We start from the raw sequence: 25,926 nt of genomic DNA, 5'->3' as shown, positions 1-25,926 counted from the left end.
TGGGTTTGGGAACTCTGTTCCATCCACTTAATTTTTCTGTAAACCTGAAGTAGTTCTAAACAATAAAATCTATTATTTGTTTTAAAAAGAGAGCACCTTAAAAGCTAAAGGACAAAAAACAATATATATATTTATGGAAAATACACTTAGTAAGGAGTCTTAGGAAAAAAACAATGAAAAAGAACCACTCCTCTTGGATATATTTTCTCTTCTTAACATATTTATGGCTGCTACCCTCAAATCCTTCTTCTCAAGTACTGAAGTTTCCATCACCTCTGTAGTCTCTATCCCAGTCTTGCATTAACAGGTGATAAGAACTATCTACAATCTTTTCAGATAATGTTTAACATAAGTTAAATTCATATTGGACCTCTCTTGATAAACTGCCTTTTTTTAAAAAAAAGTAAAAGCTATCTATTTTAAGTGTTTCCAATACTATCTATTTCCATTTTGTAATAAATGTGCTGCCTATTGATACACACACACACACACCCCACACACACACAATTACATGTGGCCTACTTTCAGAAAAATGAAGTCCAATGTGGGAAACATGTTCTTCTTGCCTCAAGGATGCTATCCATCAATATCCTTGGCCAGTATTTTATTAATTTTTAAATTTTCTTATTTATAATTTTCTTTAAGCTATTAAAATTTACATTTTTTTCAGCATACCCTGTCTCTGCTTTTTTTGTCCCCTAGAAACGTTACCTATGACGAGCAACAATCAGATGGACATCAACATCAACTGACTAGGAAATGGAGCAATACTTTTAAAGCGTTAATACTAACAAAAAAATAGCTTAAACTTCAATTTATATCCAAAACTATCACTCACATGTGATGGTATAACAAAATCATTCCCAGGTCTCTAGAAGACCTCAGAAATTTCACCACGCAACAGACCCACAACGAAAATTTTTTAGAGAAATATTCAAATTATTAAAGAAACAGGAATGTTACAAGAGATATAGGATATAAAGACAGACAGAGTAATTTATTGCTAAGTTTAAAGGATGCACAAGGAAAACTCCCAGCTTCCGTTCTGGAGGTGGAAGTCACAGAGAGCTCTGGCCCATGGTCACAACATACAAATTCACTTTTCTTGAACACTTCTGATTACAGAAGTCATAGAGCAGCCAATTCACCTGCAACTGGACGAAAGGCGCCTCCAAGACCAGAGAAGACACAAGCACTTGCTTAAGCTGAGGAGGAGGCCCCCGGGTGTCGTCTAAGCGGGCTATGAATTCAGTGACAACTGTACAAACTGCTCCAGGCCAAGCGGAGGGGTAAGAGACTACACAGCATCTGGGACCTGCAGACACGCGGTGAATTTAGCCCAATCACCAGCTTCTCTCCACGCCCCTCCCCAGCGGCTCAGGGCCACCACCGGGGCCTGGGCAAGAGCCCTGGGAACGCACCGGTCATGGGACAAATCTGGGGGCCGAAGCGCAGCCACCCGGGGAGGACACAGAGACCCAGCCAGTTCTTCCTCCTCCATTTTCCCAGGGGGAGCAAAAGCCACAGGGTGGCAGAAAGAGAAAAAGTTTCCACCTGCAATGCTCAAGACCAGCTGCAGACGGAGGAATGTGGGGTGGGAAGGAGACCTCTACAGTGGAGGAGGGGCAAGGCTCCGTCCTAGAACCAGACCAGGCCAGGTCTCCTTTCGCGAGGCAATGGCAGGACCCCCAGGACACAGAGACAGTGTTCACAGGAGGGTAAAGGTGAAGCAGAACAAGAAATGTCCTGCCAATCCACTCCACACCATGCGTGGGAAAGCAAAACAGTACAGCTCCACTGAAAAATACTTCAGCATTTTCTTTTAAAAATTACTTCTCTCTTAGGTATTTAGCTAGCTAAGTGAAATAAAAACGCTATGGTTCACACCAAAACCTGCAAGTGAATATTTATCCCAATTTTATTCATAACTGCCCCAAAGCAGAAACTACCCAAACATCCCTTAACTGGGAAATGATAAACTGCGGCAGACATAAAACAGAAGTCACCTCAGCAATAAAAAGGAGACAACTACTGACATATGCAACCACACAGGTGACTCTCCGAAGCATAATGCTAAGTTAAAACGCCAGAATCAAAAGGACACACGATTCACAATTCTGTTCACATGATGTTATTGCAAAGGCAAAACTACAGGGTCAGAAAATATGTAAGTGACTGCCTTGGGCAGAAGGTGGGGTCAGGGTGACAGCAAATGAGCCTGGGGGAATTTTTCAGTATGACGGAACTGTTCTTTACCTTTGTCATTGTATGGTTATATGACAGTATGCAACTGTCAAAACCCACTAAATGGGTGCGTTTTACTGTATATAAACTAAAGCTGAGTTTTTAAAACTAAGCAAAAGGTTGGGGGCCAACAAAGAAAACAGAAATAGGATGTATTTAAATCACTAGAAAATAAAACGCTAGATGATCAATGCAAAGAGATATGAAAATGATAAAGCATTTATACTGCTAAATCTAAGAAATCAATTAGAACTGTAAATCTGAAGTTCTTTCAAACTGAAATTCATAAAGAAACATAGTCAAAGCTATGGTTTTTCCAATAGTTAGGTACTACTACTAACTGATGTGAGATGTTGTGAGTTGAGATGATGTGAGATGTGAGACTTGGGAGCATAGAGAAGGCTGAGCACTAAAGAATTGATGCTTTTGAACTGTGGTGCTGGAGAAGACTCCTGAGAGTCCCTTGGACTGCAAGATCAAAACAGTCAATTCTAAAGGAAATCAGTCCTGAATATTCATTGGAAGGACTGATGCGAAGGTGAAGCTCCAATACTTTGGCAGCTGATGCGAAGAGCTGACTCACTGGAAAAGACCCTGATGCTGGAAAAGACTAAGGGCAAGAGGAGAAGGGGGCAACAGAGGATGAGATGGTTGGATGGCATCACCGACTCAACAGACCGGAATCTGAGCAATCTCAGGGAGACAGTGAAAGTGAGGGAAGGTGCAGTTCATGGGGTCCCAAGGAGTCAGACACAACTTAGCGACTGGAAAACAACAACAAAAAAAACATGAGTCTTGAGAATTCCCTGGGGGTCCAGTGGTTAGGACTCAGCACTTTCGCTGCTAGGCTGGGGGTTTGATCCCTGGTCCGGGAACTAAGATCTTGCATGCCTCAGGGTGTGGCCAAGGGGAAAAAAAAAAGAAACATGAGCCTTCAGGGATATCATCTTTAAAACAAAATATAATGTGCAATCAATAGAAAAAAATTATCAGTGCAATAAAAAAGTGGAGAAAAATATTGCTTTCACAGAGCTCACATAAAAGTAAGGGGGACAAATAATCAAATGAACTGCTAGGAAATAAAAAGTGTAACAAAGGGAAATAAAGCAGAAATAATGGGTAAATACAGTGTGGACTGTTTATTTTTTATCTTTCATTTTGAAAATTTTCAAACCTTCCAAGATGCAGATCATGGTAGGGATTTGAAATTTTTACTATTATTGAAATATTTAATGTAAATAGAAGAGATAGCCATTAAAGAGAGTTTGAGGGAAACTTAATTTATGTTTTAGAATGATCATTTCTGCAGCTATGCTAAAAGGTAACTGTTGCCTCCTAAGGATAACAGAAGGCAGTGGCACCCCACTCCAGCTCTCTTGCCTGGAAAATCCCACGGACGGAGGAGCCTGGTAGGCTGCAGTCCGTGGGGTTGTAAAGAGTCAGACACGACTGAGCGACTTCACTTTCACTTTTCACTTCCATGCGTTGGAGAAGGAAATGGCAACCCACTCCAGTGTTCTTGCCTGGAGAATCCCAGGGATGGGGTCACACAGAGTCGGACACGACTGAAGTGACTTAGCAGTAGCAAGGATAACAGGGACTTGAACCAAGATGGTAGGCAAGGTAAGACGGTGAGTACTTGTCTGCGACATCTTCCAAAGTCGAGCTACAAAATTCAGGGTGTGAGGTATGAGAAAAGATAGACATCAGGATTAACTCAAAAGGTTTTGGTCTAAACAACTGGATGAATATTGCTAATATTTATACAAATTAAGAAATCCTGGGGAGAAGATTTGGGGTAGGCATGGGGTCAAGAATCAAGAGTGCTTTTGGACGTGTTATGAGTGCAGTGTCTAGAATACTTCCAAATAGTGATGTCAGGCAGAGACATGGACAGGTAAGTCCAGAGTGCAGAGAAAGGTTGGCCCTGGAAATACAAATGTGTGTTCATCGGCACACAGACAGGACCTAGCTATCAGACTGAACAGAAGTGAACATGTTGAGGACTTCAACCTGAGGACTCCAACATTACAAAGTCCGGGGAGGTCTCCACAGAAGCCAGCAAAAGACAAAACAAGAAGGGAGATGTGCCGAGAGCAAAAGACAGAAAACAGTTCAAGAAGACGGGAATAGTCAACTAATGGATGGTTTCAGTTTTATTCATGTCTTCCAAGAAAGATCTAAAAAATTAGCAAGACTCCAAAGCTAAAATATACACTGAGGTTATAACATCCTGTATTTCTTCTTTTAAAAAAATGAGAGAGGGTAAAGAACAAGAGTATAAGCTTACATTTACAAGTAAATAAAAACTCTGTCCTTATGCTCAAAGTTTTGACTTTTTTCTTCTAGGAGCTGCACACTGCAAACACTCTGTTCTGGTCTGAGGGGAGCAGAGTAACATGCCAGACCACGGCTCTGTCCTACAGCCACGTAAGCCCCAGACACGCTCCACCCCAGGGACACGCAGAGCCACCAGCTCTCAAATTCCACCCAGGTTTACGTCCTAAGCTTGCACTCTCTGAACTTCCTCTTGGCCAGCTCACTGCCCTTCTTCCTGTCACTCATCTCTGACCCAGCTGCATTCCTTCTCGAACCTGATTTTGGCTTCCACAGCAACAGAGACCAGGGAACTTGCAGATTCCTCAGACACAGAGCGCTGAAGGGCTGGGACCGGCTGCTTGCTGCTGTCCGCTTCCGCTTCCGCGTCCTCTTCTGCTGACTGTTCTTTGACTTCTGCTTAACAGTAAAACAAGAGAATATAAAAGTCACTTTGCATTACATCACTCTTTGGTGAATTTATCTATAATGCAGAGAGCATGAAGGAAAAATAACGAAACAACAAATGACAATACGTAACAAACACAGGAAAAACTTATATTTGTTGTTCAGCTGCTAAGTTGTGTCCAACTCTTTGCGACCCCATGGACTGCAGCACATCAGGCTACATATAATCAAAATAATGTAAAACAGCATAGCTTTCCAAATTGCCGCTGACTTAAGTTTTGATCTTAGTAAAACCTGTTAAGAACTTTATTTTCAGGATTACAGCAAGTCCTCTACAAAACAAACACACTTTAAGGTGACTCGTAAAAAATTTCCTTCATAATTTATTAATTGAAATTACCATTAATTTAAAACAATCACGCCAGTCTCTAATTATCAGCCATTCTAGGAGCACAATGACTGAACAGAACACTCCTTGACCCCAATGCCTTCTTCAGTCACGCTCAAGATGCCCACCCTAAACACCACACAGACCTTCCTAGGACGCAACCTAACTCTGAGAGGATTTTCAAACACCACTATTCCTAATACCATTCTTCTCTTTAAGGAAAATCCACACTGTATCTCACACTGTACTGTTAGACATTAACAGGCACAATTCCTCCACCAGCGTTCCTAATGCAATAAATCCCATGCTCATGGCGCCATCTTTCTTTTCTGATGTGAAATTTACCTGTTACAGCTTTCTGCACCACTATACCCAAACCAAAAAACCCAGCAGCTTCCAGTAGTCTAAGCTCCCCCTGTCTCTCCTTCTCTGGAGGGGCTGCCCTGCACTACCTTTTCCCTCAGCGGACCTTCCTACACCGCATCCATCTTCCTGCACAGTTCTCTCCACCTCCGCAGGTGGCAAAAGAACGAACCACCCAGAGTCCACTCAACACTGGAAATGCAGCTGCACAAGGGAGTCCCCCCTTCTGAGTGAAATCCCCCTCACTTCTGAAATGCAGGGACATCAGGGATCACTCCCAGCTTGGAGCCCTGAGGGCCTCTTCTCAAGTACCAGTTCCACCAACTACTAACTAGGCAGCTTGATGTAGAAGTCACCTCTCTCAGACTCAATTTGCTCCCCGTAAAGTTAGAAAAATACCTATATCTCATGAGGTTGTTAACAAAGATTAAAAGGTCTAATCCCTGTCCCTTCAGCTAGCTTGAGACCTCCAAATGTGAGTACAGCTCTCTATATGTCCTTAATATTTTCATCTTTGAAGAGCATAATTATTATCCAGGTTTCAACAGTCTCCTGTCTTCCTGATTTTTAAATCAGTATCTCTAACCCTAACTCCTCTCCTGAGCTCCAGACCTCACTTTTGCTGCATACAAGGCACATCTAGCAGGTTCAACACCCACTTAGACATCAAATTTGATTTTCTGCCTTCAGATCAGATCACCACTTCACTAGGACTTCCCTATCAAAGTCTTCTAGATTCAAAATGAATTTTAGGGAGCTATCCTGACAGTTTTCCTGGCGGCTCAGAGGGTAAAGCATCTGCCTACAATGCGGGAGACCCTGGGTCGGGAAGATCCCCTGGAGAAGCAAATGGCAACCCACTCCAGGACTCTTGCCTGCAAAATCCCAAGGACGGAGGAGCCTGGTAGGCTACAGTCCACAGGGTCGCAAAAAGAGCCGGACACGAATAAGGGACTTCACTTTCACTTTCATTCTGACAAACAAATAATTTTGAAAACGAGCAATTTGTTTAGTTAGAGATAACTATAACTGTAAATCCTGTCAAATTATTAAATTAATGATGAAATGAGGCATCAGAGATGGTTTTGACTTTTCTATTTAAAATAACGGTTCTTTTTCAAGTTGAAACAGAAAAGCTGACCATAAATTAAGAGCTTGTGGAGCCTATTAATTATAGTGTCTCTCCTGTCTACCCCAGCCACAAAAGTGGTATAGGATCAAACCTACAAATACAAAATACATTTGTATCAAAGAAGGATTATAAAAAGTTCTGCAGTTTCTAGTATATAAAAATGTTAAATTTCTGTATAACAAAGGACTCCATGAACTAAATTTTAAAATATATCACAGATGGAAAGAAAACACATGTGATTTGTATCCCCAAGAAGGTATTCAAGTCCAGAATATGTAAAGAACTCCACAGATGAACAAGGCACATAACCCTGTAGGAAAAAAATGGACAATGGACAAAAATGCACGCGCTCTTTCTGTTATTCAAGTCTTAGTAGGGCATGTAACTGCTCAGCCACAGACTTTATTTCCCAACCTTTTTTTGCAGCTAAGCATGGCACGCTGTCACCAACAGAACGTGAGCAGGAGGAACCATGCAATCTCTTCACTGCCTTAAGGGAAAGGTGCTCTGGACTACGCTGTGTTCCATCTTTCGTATGGACTGGGCCATGGAGCTGTCAGCAACCCTTCTGCAATAATGCAGAAGAAAACACCACTCTGAGGAGGGCAGAGAAACTAGACGGAAGGAACCTGGGTCCACAAACAACCACAAGAAACAAAGACATCCCATCAGCCTGGACCTCTCCCTCTCAGAAATACTACATGAAGGAAAAATGAATATTTGAGCCACTGCTGTATCTGGGCATCTCTGTTACAGGAGTTTAACCCAGCTAATTAACACAGAAAATGGGTGGGTTGATGAGCAGGCAAGGAAACAGTGACAGTGGCGTTTGGAAAACAACTGACACCTTTGACGCTGTATCAAAGCATCGGCAGTGCTGCAACCTGCAGTGACTTGAACTCTAGGGCAAGCATCCAGAGAGACACAGAAACCATCCTGTGGTGGCTGCCCTCTAGCGCTTTGCAACCAAAGGCAGAAAGGGACATGGACTGCTTGAGAGAGGCTCTCTGCCCATAGGGTCAGACACACCTGAGCACACACATACCCAAAATACTCTGCATGCCAAGTCACTTCAGTCGTGCCCAACTCTTTGCGGACTATAGCCTGCCAGATTCCTCTGTCCATGGGATTTCCCAGGCCAGGCAAGAATGCTGGAATGGGTTGCCATTATCTCTTCCAAGGGATCTTCCCAAACCAGGGACTGAACCTGCATCTTTATGTCTCCTGCATTAGCAGACAGATTCTTTACCACTCGCACCACTTGGGAAGCCCCCAAACACTAAAAAATGACAAAATACTATAAAGTGACCATGTGCATTTCATCTCTACCCAGAGACGCCCAGAGCACCTGTGGGATATGCCCTCTGTGTACCATTTCCACTACTAGGTAACAAGAAAGTAAGTGTCAAGAGAAGAGATGAAAACCATAAAGAGGAATAAGAAGAGGGCCTCAGAAGTTTACAGACAGTGGTCAGGTAGACAAGGGTCATGGCACTACATCCTGTCAGAACACGTTTCTGCTAAGAGCCAGCTCCAGTTAGCCTGCACCCACAAATCAGGAGCCCTCCAATAGGGTATGGCCTGCCTGCTCTCTCTTAATATCTTGCTAAGTACCACCTGGGCCTCTAGTTAAAACTTTTCTTCTGGCAAGTCGAGGCACAATCTCAGTTATTTCCTTGTTTTTATCCGCCTGCAACAGAAAATACATAACACCATAAACAATTTGGGGGTTCCGTTTATTGCTTAGGAGTGTACCAAACATAGGAGGCAGCACCCCACTATACACTCTACAAAGCAGCTACTGTATTTGTGCTGCAAACCAGAGCCTAGCACAAAACCTAGATGTTCAGTAATTGTTTAATTAACTGATTAATTATGTTGTATAATATAAAGCAAGTGAATAAACCTTATTATAAGGAAACGCATAAATAAGAAAAAGCACAAGAAAAAATAAACCAAAATTTTAATGGGCTATGTATGCTCAGGCTCCTCCAAGTCCTCGTGACCCCATGGACAGCAGCCTGCCAGGTTCCTGTCCGTCCGTGGGATTCTCCAGGCAAGAACACTGGAGTGGGTTGCCATTCCCTCCTCCAGGGGATCTTCCCAACCCAGGGATGGAACCCGTCTCTCCTGTCTCCTACACTGGCAGGTAGATTCTTTACCACTGTGCTACCTGGGAAGCCCTTTAAAGGGCTATTATTTGGTAACTACATTAATCAACACCAACATCCATTTTCTACTAGTTACCCAAACCACATGCTTCTACGATTTCAGCAACTACTAAGTAGAGTAAAAAATTATTTTTCTCTCCCCTAACTTCATCTCCACACAACTGGCAACACTTTTCTTGCTTCCTTTATATATAATACTAAGACTACAGAAGAAAACATATCTAAGAAACTGCGTAATCATGTCCTTTCCTTCTTTTAAACAGTGGTGCTCAAAAAAAGTATGCATTCTGAGTTATATTTTTCAGTTGTGTTTGTAGCTTACTGAATCTAATGTATCCACTAAATCCAAAATGTGCTATAAAGCTAAACAATTAGCACAATATCAGAAATAGCAAGTATTTTACTTATCATATCTTTATTCACTAAACTACTTAAAATGTTGACACTGATTAATAATATACTGCTTTCACAGGGCATGTAAAGACTTTAAAATGTAAGCTGACTATAAATATAAACACAAAAATGTCAAACAGTGGTTCCCTAGAAGCTAACACTTCATACAGCTAACTTAGTTCTCTTTGTAACTTATCCACAGTTTCAAAAATACAAACATACATTACTATTATACTTTTAATGTGATTTTTCGATGCAAGCACAAAAGAATTAATAAAAAGACTCTAACACTTATCAAGACCTCAAAATCACAGTGATATTAATTAAAATAGTAATTGTTAAAATCCAACTGCTCTCTGGATGTATTATTTAGTTTAAAATATTCCCTTTAGATAAGTACTACATAGTATTAATACAACTTCCATGAGGACTCTAAATAGTGAAACTCACAGAAGCAGAGATTACATTGCTGACTGTCAGGGTCATTGGTGGAGATGGTAAATAGGGAGGTATTAGTTAAAGGGTACCAAGTTTCAGTTACACAACATGATTATGTCACAGAAATCTACTCTACAGCAGAGCTATAGCTAACAATACTGGACACTTAAAAATTTTGCTGAGAGAGTAGATCTTATGTTAAATGTTATCATCACAGAAAACAAAAATAAAGAGGGCAGTATAGGAAAAAAATAAAATGAAATATTTCCTTTAGTTTTTCTACATACCTTTAAAAAAAATTTTTAATGGATACTCATTTTTTAAAACTAATAGAAGAAATTAAATAAAACCCAACAAATTAGAGTATACATCATCACCACATAATATATACAATTATAGCAATTATTATAGGAAAAATTATAGCAATCTTAATCTTCTTCTGAGTCTTATTTTTACTTCAGCCTAAAAATCCAATGTAAAAATAATATGAAAATATTTAAAGAAACATCTTCATGGCTAACGTTTAGTACATGCTTCCTCTCTCCTAGGCAATTGTCATAGGTGGTTAAATGCGTGAACTCACTTAAACTCCGCTTGATGAAGACAGCTGCGGGGCCTCAGGCTTTACACAAGCTAGGAAGTTAGTCTGCTACTGGGTCGCAGATGCTGTAGGAGACACAAGACTCCTGCACCAAAGACAAGGACTGTGCCCCTCACTGCAGCGAGCAGCACAAGTGTGAGGATGCCGCTGGGGTTCACTGCGGGCCCCCAGGTGTCACAGGGGCAGAACCGTGGGTCCAAACGACCGTCTGCGCGTGCAGTGAACTATACTACAGGACCAGAGAGGGTGGGGAACCATTGCTCTTAGAGTAAGTGTTAAACAAGCCTGTGCCTTGTCCCCGAGGGAGACGTGACCTCGTTCTTCAAGGCTGCTCACTGCAAACACAACCCTGGGAAAAGGCCCAGACAAGAAGCGGTCCAGGCCTTCCATTCTTGGCACACACAGTAAGGCCTGTCGGGTATGGAGGGGTACCCCCACCACAGCTACTATCACATCTCCATTCCACACGTGAGGAAACAAGGTTGAGAAGTGAAGGGGTCTGCTCAAGGACACAATCAGCAGCGGGGTCTGGATTCAAACACAGGCAGTGTGGTTCCAGAACCTCAACGACTAATCACTACTTCACAGAATCTGAGTTGAAGTGAAAAAACTGAAGAAATCAAAGTAACTGCAGAACTGAAAACAGGAGGATCATATGAGGGGATTCCCTGGTGGCTCAGGGGTCAAGAATCCATCTGCCAATGCAGGGGTCACGGGGTTCAATCCCTGGGCCAGGAAGACCCCACATGATGCGGAGCAACTAAGCCTGGCACAACGACTGAGCCTGGGCTCTGGGGCCCGTGCACCCCATCTACTGAAGCTCTCACGCTCTGGAGTCTGCGCTCTGCAACCAGAGAAACTACTGCAGCCAGAAGCTCACACATCACAGTGACAGCAGCCCCAGCGCACTGCAACTACAGAGAAGCCCAGGCAGCAGTCAAAACCCAGCACAGCCATAAATAAATAACATTTTTTAAAATATACTTTTTTAAAAAAAGAAGATCACATGAAGCAACAACCACTCTGAAGACAATGTTGGTAATGTTGGCAATGTGGTGGATGGACTGGAGAAAAGACACAGAAGAATCTGAAACAGCGGAAATGCTGCAAGACTAGTCAAGGAAGAACACCACACACAACAAACACGCGTAACTGCCACTACCTGACAAAGAAAACATACTGAATGAAAAGAATATTCAAAGCTGGCTTAAAAAACCAACATTCAAAAAACTAAGATCATGGCATCCAGTTCTATCACTTCGTGGCAAACAGATGGGCAAAAAATGGAAACAGTGACAGACTATTTTCTTGGGCTCCAAAATCACTGCAGACGGTGACTGCAGCCATGTAATTAAAAGACTCCTGCTACTTGGGAAAAAAAACTATGACAAACCTAGGCAGCGTATTAAAAAACAGAGACATCACTTTGCAACAAACGTCTGTATAGGCAAAGTCATGGTTTTTCCAGTAGTCATGTATGGATGTGAGAGTTGGACCATAAAGAAGGCTGAGCGCCGAAGAATTTATACTTTTGACCTGTGGTATTGGAGAAGACTCGAGAGTCCTTTAGACAGCAAGATCAAACCAGTCAAACCTGAAGAATCAATCCTGAATATTCACTGGAGACTGGTGCTGAAGCTCCAAAACTCTGGCTGCTGCTGCTAAGTCACTTCAGTCGTGTCCGACTCTATGCGACCCCAGAGACGGCAGCCCACCAGACTCCCCCATCCCTGGGATTCTCCAGGCAAGAACACTGGCGTGGGTTGCCATTTCCTTCTCCAAATACTCTGGCTACCTGATGCAAAAACTGACTCATTGGAAAAGACCCTGATGCTGGGAAAGACTGAGGGCAGGAGGAGAAGGTGGCGACAGTGGATGAGATGGTTGGATGGCATCACCAACTTGATGGACATGAGTTTGAGTAAACTCCGGGAGATAATGAAGGACAGGGAAGCCTGGCAGTCCATAAGATTGCAAAGCGTCAAGATACAATTTAGCAACTGAACAACCTTTAATAACAATATCCTGGCTGAGAGAACCTAATAAACAGGTATCAAGTTTCATACACTATCTAAGGAAACAAAGGAGGATAGCTATATATTCTATTCAAGTGCCCCCCAAATTTACATAAACTAGCACATGTTAGAATGCAGAGAAAACCCCAGAAAAATGTCTACTTCACTAACAGCAGACTAAGTAATTTGAAACAAACCTCCAGTTGAACACAAATAAGAAAACTGAGTGAAATATTTTTTAAAGAGAAGAGTCTTAAAAGCATCAAAAAGTTAACAAGATAGTAAGGAATTATGAGACAAAACTGCAGGGAAGGGGCAAAGAGCAAGGTGAGCCTGGATTTCGGGGCTGCATTTCCCAAGGGGGCTTCAGCTGCTCCGGAAGAGGCAACTAAGAGCACTCAGTCTGACTCTCAAGACTCATGGATGGTTCTAGAAGCCTGCAACACTCTGGGAACTCAGTATGGCAGGAACCCCAGAGGGCTGGGCATTAACAGGAAGAGTGAAACAGAAATCAATTTCTGCAAGGACCGATGCACAGCTCTGAGTCACATGCTTGGACAGAAAATAGAGCTGCAAAAGTGTAACAGGTGGTCCTTAGAAACCAGTGCCCCTAGGTGCCAGGAAAAAAAGAAACCAAAGAAAAACCACCCTCAAGGGGAAAAGATAATCTTCAATCTATTTCTACAATTAAACTGTCAAGTATATTATCCTGTACACAAACATAGATAATCAGTTACCTGAGAAGACAAGATAACATGGGCAAGCAGGAGCAGAAACAGTTGAAACAAACCCACAGCTCCAAATATTAAAATAATCAAACAATTTTAAACTAATTGTATGTATTATGTTAAAGGTAATAGAATTCAAGCATTAAAATTTTCAGGAGGGAACTAAATACTATTAAAAAAAAAAAAGCAAACTTGGAAAAAAAGTAACAAAGAACTTTTAAAACATAACACATGGGGACTCCCCTGGTGGTTCAGTGGTTAAGACTCCAGGCTTCCAGTGCAGGGTGCCTGGGTTCAATACCTGGTCAAGGAACTAGATCCCACATGCCAAAACTTAAACCTGGAGCAGCCAAATAAATATTAAAAAAAAAAAAAAAAAACTTGGACTTAATTGATACATTTAATAAGAGGTTAGATAGCTAAAAGGGGTCAGAAAACTGTAAGATCTGTCTAGAATAAAGGACACAGGGACAAAAGTATAAAAAATCAAAAAGAGGGTAAATGACTCTAAACACAGTGAATCAGTTTAATGAACCTTCAAGTAGAAGAATGAATGAGTGGTACAAAAGCAGCATTTGAGTACATAATAGCTGGGAATTTTTCAAAGCTGATGAATATGGCCAGAAACCTCAAATTCCAAAGCATAAAAAGTGTACCAAACCAATAAAACAGTTAGAAATGAAAAGTAATAAAACAAGGATAAAATTCACATGAACACCTGGAAATTTTTTAAACTCTCTTAAACAGCTTAGCAGTGAAAGAGGAGATGCACACTTCCAGAGGGAGGAGACGTATGTATAACCTTGTGTCCAATTCATGTTAATGTACGCAGAAACTAACACAGTATTGTAAAGCAGTTATCCTCCAATTAATTTCAAAAAATCAAAGAGGAGACCAAAATTACAATCAAAAACCATTTATAAAATATGGATTAAAAAAAACATTAGGATGTTTATGGCTTCTTCATCCCATCTGGCTTTTCCTGGTTCTGGATTCTAATAAACAACCCGGAACAGTCTCTTTCCTCCAGAACCACTGCTCTGCATCCTGGTGTCTCTGCTTCTAGACTCGCCTGGGCCCTCAGACCCATTTCTTGGCTTAGGTTTCCGGAAGCCTTTAGCAGACATGTACACGCGTGCTCTTGCTGTCGCATTTATTCCTTTGCCTGCAGCCTACTTTGGGGGGAAAAAAGTGCCTTACTGATTGTAGCCATTACAGTAGCCAGTGTATTTTCACAGATGCCTATCCTTTCTTTTTTTTTTTAAGTTGGTTCTGTTTCTTACTGCTCACCACCTCTGAAATCCCCAGCGTGTCACGGGGGCCATTGGATTTTTTCCATTATGTTCATTACCCTTGTACCATGTACCTCAGATCTCTCTCTCTCAGTTACAGTTTCTCGTCCTTGACTTTCTTTTATTATTATTATTATAATTTTTTTTTTTTTTTGCTTTAAACGAGTGTGATGCCATATCGAGTCAATGTTAATCTCTCACCATGTACTCTATAAGAGGTGTGGGTGTTTATTTGGTCGGCGTGTGAGCAAGTGCTAAAGTAGCATGATCAGTATACACGGAAGGTTTTTAGGAAGTATGGGAAAAAAAAAATGTTGTATTGGCTATGATGGTGACATGGTATAGTCAAGCTGCCTTTTCTGAGGTCCTATCTTTTCAGTGTTAAGTGATTTTTAAAAATAATAACCTGTTTTTCTGACTAGCTTAAAGATGGATTTGAAAATGGTTCTGGATGCAATTAGATTATGCTATTTGGACAATAAACTCACCTTGACCTAAAAAAAAAAAAAAAAAAAAAAATATGGATTATAATATTCAAACCTAGGGAAAGCACTAGAAATCATGTTAAAAGAAACACCAACCTTAAACACCTTTTTTCCCCTTTCGGTTTAGTAATTAAAAAAAAAAAGCAATACTAATAATCAAACATCTACTCCAAAAGCTGGAAACAACATCCACAAAAGTTTCTTACAATTAGTATGTAACAAATAAGTTTAATACGAATCAAACATACAAAAATAAATTATATTTTCATGTATCAGTAATGTATAATTTGAGGCCAGTTTGTGCTGGGTGTTCCCCCACCCCCACCCCCGGGGCTGGGGGCGGGATGGTGGATCCCAGGTGGGGCAGTGGTAAAGAATCCACTTGCTAAGGCAGGAGACATAGGTTCTATCCCTGGGTCGGGAATATCCACTGGGGGAGGAAATGGCAACCCACTCCAGTATTCTTGCCTGGGAAATCCCATGGACAGCGGAGCCTGGCAGGATACAGTCCATGGTGGTGAAAACAGTTAGGACACAATTTAGCAACTGAGCATGCCTTTTTGTGTCTGTGTCATTTATAATAGCTCCCCTCCTTGGGGCTTTTAGTGAGTTTTACCTCTAGATCTGCTAAACTCATTCAAATATAAAGATTAATTAAATATCGTGTCTAGACTTTCAGGTAAAACACAATATCCATTAAAAATGTCCCACAAAGAATTATTGTACAGACAGTTCTGACTACACAGAAACTCCAGAGAAATAGGCTTAGTGAAGTCTAATGATCAAGGCAGAATTTCTGAAAAGGAAGTTGGAGTGGGTTACTCACAAAGAGTTGAGGTGATTCTTAGAAAAAGACTTGGATAATTGAGAGACTGGTCTACACTGAGAGAAAGCCAAGATACAAGCACCCCCTATTTTAATTATGTTCTTTCATCATGAAAAATGAGGTCCCCTAGGCAAGACTGACATTTACTATGAACTAAAAGTACTGGATAAAACTGTTAATGATATACTCTTAAAGATGTCATTTAACCATGTGTTAATCAAAATATGGAAGGAAGGATTCAAGCCAATGCTCACCAACTCTTCAGATTCTTGAGAACAGAACTGATGTACCAGAACAATTTGGGAAAAGTTCCCTCCAGCAGGATTTTGAAAGCTCTGCAGTCTAGAAAACCTAACAATCTAAGTCAAAATTCTAATAAAAAATATAAAGCTGGACAGAGAGAAGAACAGTTGTTACCAGCGGCTGGGGATGGGGAAAATAGGGAGCTATTGGCCATTGGGTAGGAAGTTGTAGTTATATAGAATGAATACGTATGGAGATCTATGTACTAGCAATAATGACTATAGTTAATAGTACTATAATATTGAATACTGAAAACTTGCTAAAACAGTAGATATCAGATTAAAAAAAAAAGCTATATCGATTTCAGACACAAGAGATTTCACAGCAAGTAAATTCTCAAGAATAAAGAGGAACATTACATAACTATATGTATGTATGATACATCAATTCTCCAATAACACATAACAATTCTTAACATATATGCACTTAACAACAGAGGTCAAAATACATGAGGCAAAAACTGACAGAACTAAAAGGAGAGATGTATGAATCCACTATCATATATGGGGACATTAATAGCCAACTATCAAAAAGAGACAGATCCCGCAAACAGAAAATCTGTAGGACAGTTGAACTCAACACCACCATCAATCAACTGGATATAATGGACTACTTCATCCAACAACAGCAGAATTCACATTCTTCCGCAGCTCAGATGGAACTTCTACCAACAGACCATATAAATTTGTTTCTGTGCCTTGAAACAAATTTAAAATTATAGAAGTCATACAATGGCTGCTCTCAGACAACAACAGAATAAGGGAAATTGGCAGCACTGAATGTATACATAACAAAGAAGGATCTAAAAACCAATAAACTAAGCTTCCACTTTACAAAACTGGAAAAAGAATAGCAAGTTAAATCCAAAATAAAGCAGACAAAAAGAAATAATACAAATTAGAGCAGAAACCAATGAAAGTGAAAATAGAAAATCGCAGGACCGGGGGTGGGGGGGTGAAATCAGTGAAACCAAAAGGTGCTTCTTTGAAAAGCTCAATAAAATTGATAGGTCTAGCCAGGTTAACTAAGAAAAGAAGAGAGAGGATGAAATTACTAAAACCAGAAATTAAAGAGGGGTCACCACTATAGGTCCCATGAGCATTAAAAAACATACTAAAGGAATACTATGAAAAAATCTATGCCCATAAATCTGAAAACCTAAATGAAATGGGCCAGTTCCTTGAAAGACACAATTTGCCAATACTCTGGCGGCTCAGCTGGTAAAGAATCCACCTGCAATGCGGGGAGACCTGGGTTCAATCCCTGGATTGGGAAGATCCCCTGGAGAAGGGAAAAGGCAACCCACCTCCAGTATTCTGACCTGGAGAATTTCATGGACTGTACAGTCCACGGAGTCGCAAAGAGTCTAACATGACTGAGCAACTTTCAAAGCAAAGCAATAGCATCACTAAAAGAAGCAATCTGAACAGGCCTACATCCGATAAAGAAACTGAATCAATAATTAATAAGCTTCTAAAACAGAAAACACCAGGCCCAAATGGGTTCACTGGTGAATTCCACTAAATGCTTGAAGAAGATATTATACCAATCCTCTACAATCTCTTCTGAGAGATAGCAGCGGAAGGATTATTTCCCAACTCATTCTGTGAGGCCAGCCACTACCGTAATACCAAAAATAGACAAAGATATCAAAAGGGGCGGGGGGGACTGACAGACAAATATCTCTCATGAACACAGATGCAAAAAACATTCAACAAAATTTTAATCAATTAAATCTAAAACTGTATATAAAGAATTATACACCACAACCAAGTGGGATTTATCCCAGGTACACAATGCTGGTTCAACATTTGAAGATCAATAAATGTAATCCATTACATCAATAAGCTAAAAAAGAACAGTCACATGATCATATCAATTGATGAAGAAAAAGCATCAGACAAAAACCACAACACCCATTCATGATTTTAAATATCAAGGAAACAACTTTCAACAAACTATTAGTAAGAATACAGGGGAACTTCCTTAATTTGACAAAGAATTCCTAACAAAAAACCTACATCAACACCATGATTAGTGGTGAGAGACTAAAGCTTTCCCACTAAGATTAGGAACAACTCCTTCTGAACACCATCTTGAAGTTCCAGCTTCTGCAACAAGACTTAGAAATGAAAGGTATACTGATTTAGAAGGAAGAAATAAAAAAGTACCTTCTGTTCAAAGACATCATGACTGCCTATGTAGAAAATCTGGAAGAATCAACAAAATCTCCTTGTCTATATAGCAAAGTCTCTGGATACAAGGTTAATATACAAAAGTAAATCACTTTCCTATACACCAGCAATGAACAAGTGAAACTGGAAATAAATTTAAACATTCACATTAGCACTCCCCCCAAAAAATACTTTGGTATAAAGTCAACAAAATATGCACAAGATCTATTTAATACATGACAAAAACTACGGAACTCTGGTGAAGAAAAATCACAGAAGTAGTAAGAAGTTATTCCACGTTAGTGAACTATAAATATAAAACTCATCATTACCAAGATGTCAGTTCTTCCCAATTTCATCTATAAACTCAATGCAATCCTAATCAAAATCTATGGAGTTATTTTGTGGATATCAACGAATTGATCCTAAAATGAAAACTCAGGGTGGACTTCCCTGGCAGTCCAATAGTTAAGACCACCACAGATGGAAATCTAGATGAGCTTGGGTTCAGCAATGACATTTTAGATACAACATCAAAAGTATCATAATGAGAGAAACAAATGACAGATCACATTTGATTAAAATTTAAAATTTCTGCTCTGCAGGAAAAACTGCCAGGCAATAGATATATAAAGAAAAGCCACAGACTAGACAAAATATTAGCAAAAGATGCATCTTATCAAGGACTGTTACCCAAAATATATGAAGAACTCTTAATTCTCACCATTCGATCCAGCAATCATCCTCCTTGGTATTTACCCAAAGGAGTTGAAAACTTATGTCTACACAAAAACTCTGTACACAAATGTTTATAGAAGTTTTATTCAAAACTGTGAAAACCTGGAAGCACCCAAGATGTACTTCAGCAGGTGAACAGATGAACTGTTGCACATACATACAACAGAAAATTATTCAGCAATAAAAGGAAATGAGTTTTTAAGCCATGAAAAGAACTTAAATGTACACTACTATGTGAAACACAGTTAATCTGAAAAGGCTACATATTGTATGATTCCAATTACATGACATTTTGGGAAAGACAAAGCTACCGAGACAGTAGGAAGGAAAGGATGAACAGGCAAAGCACTGAGGACTTTTAGGACAGTATCTGTTTGATACCTTTCTGACAGACACACGTCATCATATTATACATTTTCCCAAACCCACAGTGTGCAAAACCAAGAGTGAAGCCTAATGTGAACTAGGGGCTGAAGGCGAAAGGGAGAGGCAATGCAGCTTTGCCAATCAGAACAAATGTGCCAGTGTGTGTGGGGGAGCGGGGGGATGTAAATGGGAAGTGACTGTGCTTCCTCTCAAACTCTGTAACTGCTATAGTTATAGAACTATAATCACAGTGAACCTATAACTGCTGTAAAAGCTAAAGTCTATTTAAAATTGTGCTAGAGACAAACTGAAGATATCAGTGGGAACTGCACTTTATAAGCATGTATAGACAGCCTCACATCTCTTTAACAACTAGTCTATCACTAGAATGGACAACATAACCAATGCTCAGCAGAAACAGGTATGCATCCTGAGAGCCTAGACTTTCATCTCTTGCACTATTCTCCAGCAAAAAGAACTACAAGCCCTGATGGAATAATCAAATTCATATTCAGAAGCCCAGAGAATATTGAAGATGGGCCTGAAAAATACTCTGCCCAGCAAACAATAGCTTTGAAACATTGAGGTGATATTAAAAAGGACTCAAATGCCAGACAAAAATAGGTTCCCACGAGCCACACTAAGACAATGTAAGCAGTTAAAAAAAAAAACTTTAATTGTAATTAGCTAAATTATAATTAACCAATTATAATTGACTAAAACAAGTTTGCAAAGCCCTGATTATATAATGATTCTTTAAAAAAAAAAAAAGGTGGAATTTCTCTCAAGTAACTAGCACTTCATTCAAGTGGATTTTATTTATAAAGAAAAATGCACACAGAACTGGCAACAACCAGCTACAAAGAGAGAACATTCTCACCATAAAAACTGAGGATTCTTGCTACCTTCCAATGACCACTTGTAGAAGACTCATTCCCACCACTTACCCCTCACACACACACACCCTAAAGAACAAACACTGTTAATAAACAATGTTAAATTACTACAAATCATTTTTTTTAATGTATCAAGGCACACAGTTCACAAGGTAAGAGACCTTCCAATGAATCTTGGGCCTGGAAATAGAAATGTGCAGAGATGCTAAAGCCCTGCAGTCAACTGGAATGGGTTTTTACATTTACTACAAATTTATGGAACTCTTTCTTCTCTTTGCTTGCAGGTTGGTGATTTTAACAATTGTTCTTTGTCTTTTTCTTTACTATTCTTTTTGCTCTGTGTGTTCACTAAAGGAACTGGACAAAGGTCTCCCCAAGCACAAGGACAGAGCAAAGACTGAGACGTCTGGCTTTATTTAACTTTCATACACAAGGACAGGATGAGATAGATAGATAGATAAGATAGGTAGATAGATAACATCCTGCTCCTGTTAAATCCTTTCAGTAAATTTTATTTGCTCTGAAATCTCACAGAAAATAGCAAGAGAAGATAGTCTATTTGGGGGCTCCTCAGGTAAGAAAAAATTAAATGCCAAAATTTTACTTATGTGGTGATGTTCCAAGAACAGCAGTAGCTTAGGAAACACGTAAGAAAAACACAAGAATGCACTACTGCTTAGTGATGCCTACTGTGTGTGTGAAGTGTCTGAGGCGCTGGGAACAAGCCCATGAAGGAGACAAACCCCTGACCTCAGGAAGCTCACGTCCCAGGATACAAGGCACACGATATGCACATGAGTAACATGAAGCCTCGTCTGTGAGACACTAGGAGGAAAGGTAAAGTGGGAGCAGAGGACGGAGCTCAGCAAGGGCTGCTGATTGACAGGTTGGGCAGGAAAGGCCTCTCTGACAAGGGGGCACCGAGCAGAAAGTTGACTGCAGTCAGGCAGTAAGTCCCACGAGGGTCTGGGAGAAAGTCGTTCTGAGCTAAGAAGACAAAAAGTGCCTGAGAAAGGGCTGGAGCCCGGAGAGCAGGGGGAAGACAACAGGAGATGTGGCTGGACAGGTAGCGAGGTCAGGGGAGCTTGAGGATCACAAACGGACTTAGGGTTTTAAGTGTCACTGGAGGCCTTGGAGAGCTGACAGAAGGAAAGCAAAAAGACTCTTAGGTTTTTCTTTTTTTTTTAATTAATTAATTAATTTGAATGTACAGCCACATTTATTTGTTTGGCTGATCTTAATTGTGGTATCTGGGATCTAGGTCCCTGACTAGGAACTGAACTCGCACCCCCTGCATTGGAAGCTTGGAGTCTTAGCCACTGGACCACCAGGGAAGTCCTTACTTGGGGTATCAGAAGCTCACCCTGCCACTACATGGAGAACAAAACTAGAATGGATGAGAGTGAGACCAGCTGGTAGCTTGGCAGCAATCCACACAAACAGTGGTGGTCCGAGTTCTCGAGTGACCGTGGTAAGCAGATGAGAGCTGTCTGAAATCAGGACGGAGTCCTAAGGTAAAGCCCGAAGCATTTTCCAACAGGGTCCATGTTTTTAGCCTGAATGGTACATGATGTCATCTACTGAAGTGGGAATACTGGACGAGAAGGTTTGGGAACAACCAATGGTTCCACAGAAGACATATTAAGCTAGGGATCCACTGGAGACATCTAAGAGATGTTAAGAAGTAAGGTGAAGATACTGGTTGTGTTCAAAGTAAGAAAAGAGTTGACAATATAACTTTTAGAGTCACCAGCACACAGATAGTAGTTATAGCAACTAAACTGAATGAGACCACCTAATCTGTGAGAAGATGAGCAAAAGAGAAAGGAAGAGACCAGTGAGATAGGAAAGAGCAAGAGAATGTGGTATCCTGAAAGTCAAATCAAAAAAAGAGATAGAGAGTTTCACTCCTGAAAACGTCAGCTGCATAAAGTGAGACTGAATACTTAAGGCGAACAAAGATTCAATGGTGGTTCTGGCAACATGAGATCAAAACAGCTTTAATAGAGGGAGAGGTAGAAAGCTTGCCTGTAGCCAGGTTCATGAGAAAATGAACGAAAATAAGCAACTACCATACAGTCCTGAATATTCATTGGAAGGACTGATGCTGAAGCTGAAACTCCAATACTTTGGCCACCTGATGCGAAGAACTGACTCACTGGAAAAGACCCTAATGCTGGGAAAGACTGAGAAGGGGATGACAGAGAATGTGATAGTTGGATGGCATCACCAACTCAATGGACATGAGTTTAAGTAAACTCTGGGAGTTGGTGATGGATAGGGAGGCCTGGCATACTGTAGTCCATGGAGTCACAAACAGTTGGACACAACTGAGCAACTGAACTGAACCAAACTGTTAAGTACAGACAATTCTTTCAAGAGCTTTTGCTGTGAAGATGAGCAAAGAAGCAACACAGTAACTGAAAGCGATATCCGATCAAGAGAAGGTACTCTTGTTTAAGAGGGGTGATACTGTACACTGCTATACTTAAAATGGATAACCAACAAGCACCTACTGTACTGCACAGGGAACTCTGCTCAATGTTATATAACAACTTAAACAGGAAAAGAATTTGAAAGAATAGATACGTGTATGGGTGTAACTGAATCACTTGGCTGTACGCCTGAAACTAACCTAACATTGTTACTCCAAAGTAAAATAAAAAGTAAAAAAAAAGAGTCACAGTGTTAAAATGCTTAACACTAATGGAAATAATTCTCTGAGCAGGGGAGTTCAAGACGCTAGAAACCAAGGGAAACTGAAGAGGCAAGGGAGACAGACACAGGCAGAGGGGCTGGCTGCAGAAACCCCCGAGACTCTTCATCCCCTCTCAACAGGAGGGCTGGTAAAACAGGGGGGCAGAGATGAGAACAGGAAAGAAGATCTGATGGTGGATTACTGTGGAATTTCTTTCCTGATTGCTTCTATTTTTTTTTTCATTGAAATAAATAAGATCATCAACTGAAAATGGAAAATGAGGTGTCAAAAGTTTGAAAGAAGTAGTGAAAGGATGATCACTGATAATGGATGAGAGAACTCTAGGTATGAGTGGGATGAGTGGAAGGTCAACTATAACCCACTGGAGGTTGAGGCTTTCTCCAGTCAGTCTGGCTGCTGCAATGCAGGGTCTGAGTTTCGTTATGAAACCAAAATAGCAGGAGGATGGCAAGGGAGTTCAAGGTGCATAAGAGAGAGAGTACCAAATTGGATGACAGAATCTGAACTAGAAAAAGAGGCCGACAAATCCCATCGGTAAGGTAAGCTGGACAAGTCACTAAGGCTGAAGGGTTATCGTGGTGTGGACAGAGCTGGTAAAGAAGAGTTCGACTTGAAACTGAGATTTTGGAAGTGAAACAGCAATTGTCCCAGTAAGTGGTACAATATTAAAAGGCTAAAGTACGGCCAAAAGAATGAGAGGCTGAGACTTCCCAGGCGGTCCAGTGGTTGACAATCTGCCTTACAAGGCAGGGGACCCAGGTTCAATCCCTGGTCAGGGTACTAAGATCCCACACACCACTGGGAAGCTAAGCCTACATGCCCCAGCTCCACAGTGCGAAGAGAAGCCTTCGAGGGCCTCGAGGAAGACCCCGCGCAGCACAATGAATGAATAAATAAAAGGAATGAGTGTCTCACGTGGGCTGGAGAGAGGACTGTTGAGGAAAGGAAGGCACCACTAGGTCTGGGTACTGAATAGATTATGAGAATGGACGATGGGAGGAGGAGAGGAAAACGGACAGGGAGGCGCTGAGTCTTCCGAGGATGAGACAGACGGGAAGACCGTGCCACTGTGAGCCGGGACCGTGGGCAGTCAGAGTGCACTGGCTTAGAGGGACGTGTACTTACTCATAAATGTTACTCAAAAGTACAAATAACTTTTGACATGAAAGTAGCAGCACAAAGTACAGAAAAAATTTAAATCAAGGGGAAAAACTATGAAAAACAACTTGTGAGGAACTGAAATAAATCCAAGTATAAAATATAAATGTGGTAATGAATGTGCACCAAAGAGGTAAAATGGAAGGAGATGCATTCTGAACTTCCAGCTTCTCTCTGGTCTGTCTACTTAATTAGACTCTAAGGGAAAAGCAATGAAAATTGCTGCACTTCTGAAGGTTTTTCAAGAATTACAGGCATATAATAGGAACACATCGGATAACCAAAAGTATTTCATGGAAAATAGTATTTTAAAAGATGTAGGAATTTCTAATTTTCTCTGTATTTTCTCTAATTTTCTCCTTCCTTTAAGCATCAAGGAGATGTCATTCAACTTCAGAGAAGAAGCCTATCAGCTATGTCTACACTCTATCCAACGACCATAAAAACACTGAGAGGCCACCTCACTGAGACAAACCTCTGAACACGATATGAAACCTACTCCCTCTGACAGCTCATTAAATCACTAACTCAGGGTAAATTTTGGAAACCACCTTGGCAACTTACTCTACCTTCCTCTTGCAGATGCAAAAACACATTAGCTTCCTTAAGGCACCCAGAAGTCCAGGAGACAAGAAAGTATTTGGTTTGCTTTAACCTAGCATTCCACAGTATTATTAGCTCATGAAATGTACTTTTTCCCTCACCTACATACTAACACAATAAACAAACACCAGATGGTTCATAAGCCAGAAATTTACCAAGAGTTATCACTCAAATGGCCTAGAATTATGTTTATTCCAGTTTTAACTTTGCTTTAATAAAATATTTCTATACAGAGTTTAAATGATTTCTACTAAATCAGAGCTTTGGGGGAAGAAAGAAAGAAAACTCTGTTTTTTCACTCTGTCATTACTTGTCAACTACTTCAGCACGTGAACACTTTAGAATTCAGTGAACAGACAAACGCTTCTTGTGCAAAGTACTGTGTAAATTTTTAAATTTTCTAATCAAGTTTTGATACCTGTTTCCACAATATTTTCTGTTTCTGTTGTCTCCAGTCCATCCATGCTGTCCTCATCTTCCGCTGCGGTTTTTCCTCGACTTCGAGGCCTGCCGACAAAGAATAAACACATATAATTAAATGGTACATTTTAAGACTTAGAATTCTACTCAAAATAAAGCACAAGTGAAAGGTACATGGAATAAAATAATTTAGGCAATTCTCCCTTCATTTTACCATGTCAGACAGTAAATGTCACACTTCACAGTTGTTTTCCCCACAAATTCAGCTTCTCCTTACACCCAAACATGGGGACAGGCCCACATTACTATGTCCGTGTCATCATAACTCACTTCCTCACATGTTCCTCAGACGAGGCTTTCCCCTCTTTTTACCAGACCTGAAGATGACTCCCTGTCTACAGCAGTTGACTTTAACTGCCTAGGTGGCTCTTTTCAAAGTGCACACACCAGGTTATACCTCTAGATCTAATGAAACTGGGGAGTGATATCTGAGACCTCTATTTCTAAAATTATACTCCTTAAGGAGAAAGTGAGGCATACCCATGCAAACCACCCTCCTTCAAAAAAAACTTCTATTAAACATGATTCAATCACACTACTATTGGATTCCATCTCAAAAATTACAGAATGATCTCTGTTCGTTTCCAAGGTAAACCATTCAATATCACGGTAATCCAAGACTATGCCCCAACCAGTATAACACTGAAGAAGCTGAAGTTGAACAGTTCTATGAAGACCTACAAGACCTT

The 25,926-nt window shown here is 40.6% G+C and overlaps 1 protein-coding gene across 21 annotated transcripts in view; it reads right to left on the bottom strand.

Moving 5' to 3' along the window:
• Nucleotides 1-25,926, bottom strand: part of KMT2C (lysine methyltransferase 2C) — a 260,160-nt gene that overhangs the window by 155,643 nt on the left and 78,591 nt on the right. For 18 of the 21 annotated variants that reach the window (XR_011482353.1, XM_070451895.1, XM_070451133.1 and 15 more), the window contains 2 exons: nt 25,176-25,264; nt 4,839-4,980 (listed from right to left, as the gene is read on the bottom strand). Coding sequence is in view for 20 of the 21 variants with exons in the window: in XM_070451895.1 (XP_070307996.1) it covers nt 4,839-4,980; nt 25,176-25,264 (231 nt within the window). In the remaining variant the exon portion in view is untranslated. The remainder of the gene's footprint in view (nt 1-4,838; nt 4,981-25,175; nt 25,265-25,926) is intronic. The other 3 variants (XM_070451184.1, XM_070451548.1, XM_070451918.1) reach the window with 1 other exon arrangement.

This window comes from Odocoileus virginianus, chromosome 1 (assembly GCF_023699985.2).
Source record: "Odocoileus virginianus isolate 20LAN1187 ecotype Illinois chromosome 1, Ovbor_1.2, whole genome shotgun sequence".
NCBI lineage: Eukaryota > Metazoa > Chordata > Mammalia > Artiodactyla > Cervidae > Odocoileus > Odocoileus virginianus.
Note: the sequence above shows the minus strand (reverse complement) of the source record. Positions and strands in the feature narration are given on the sequence as shown.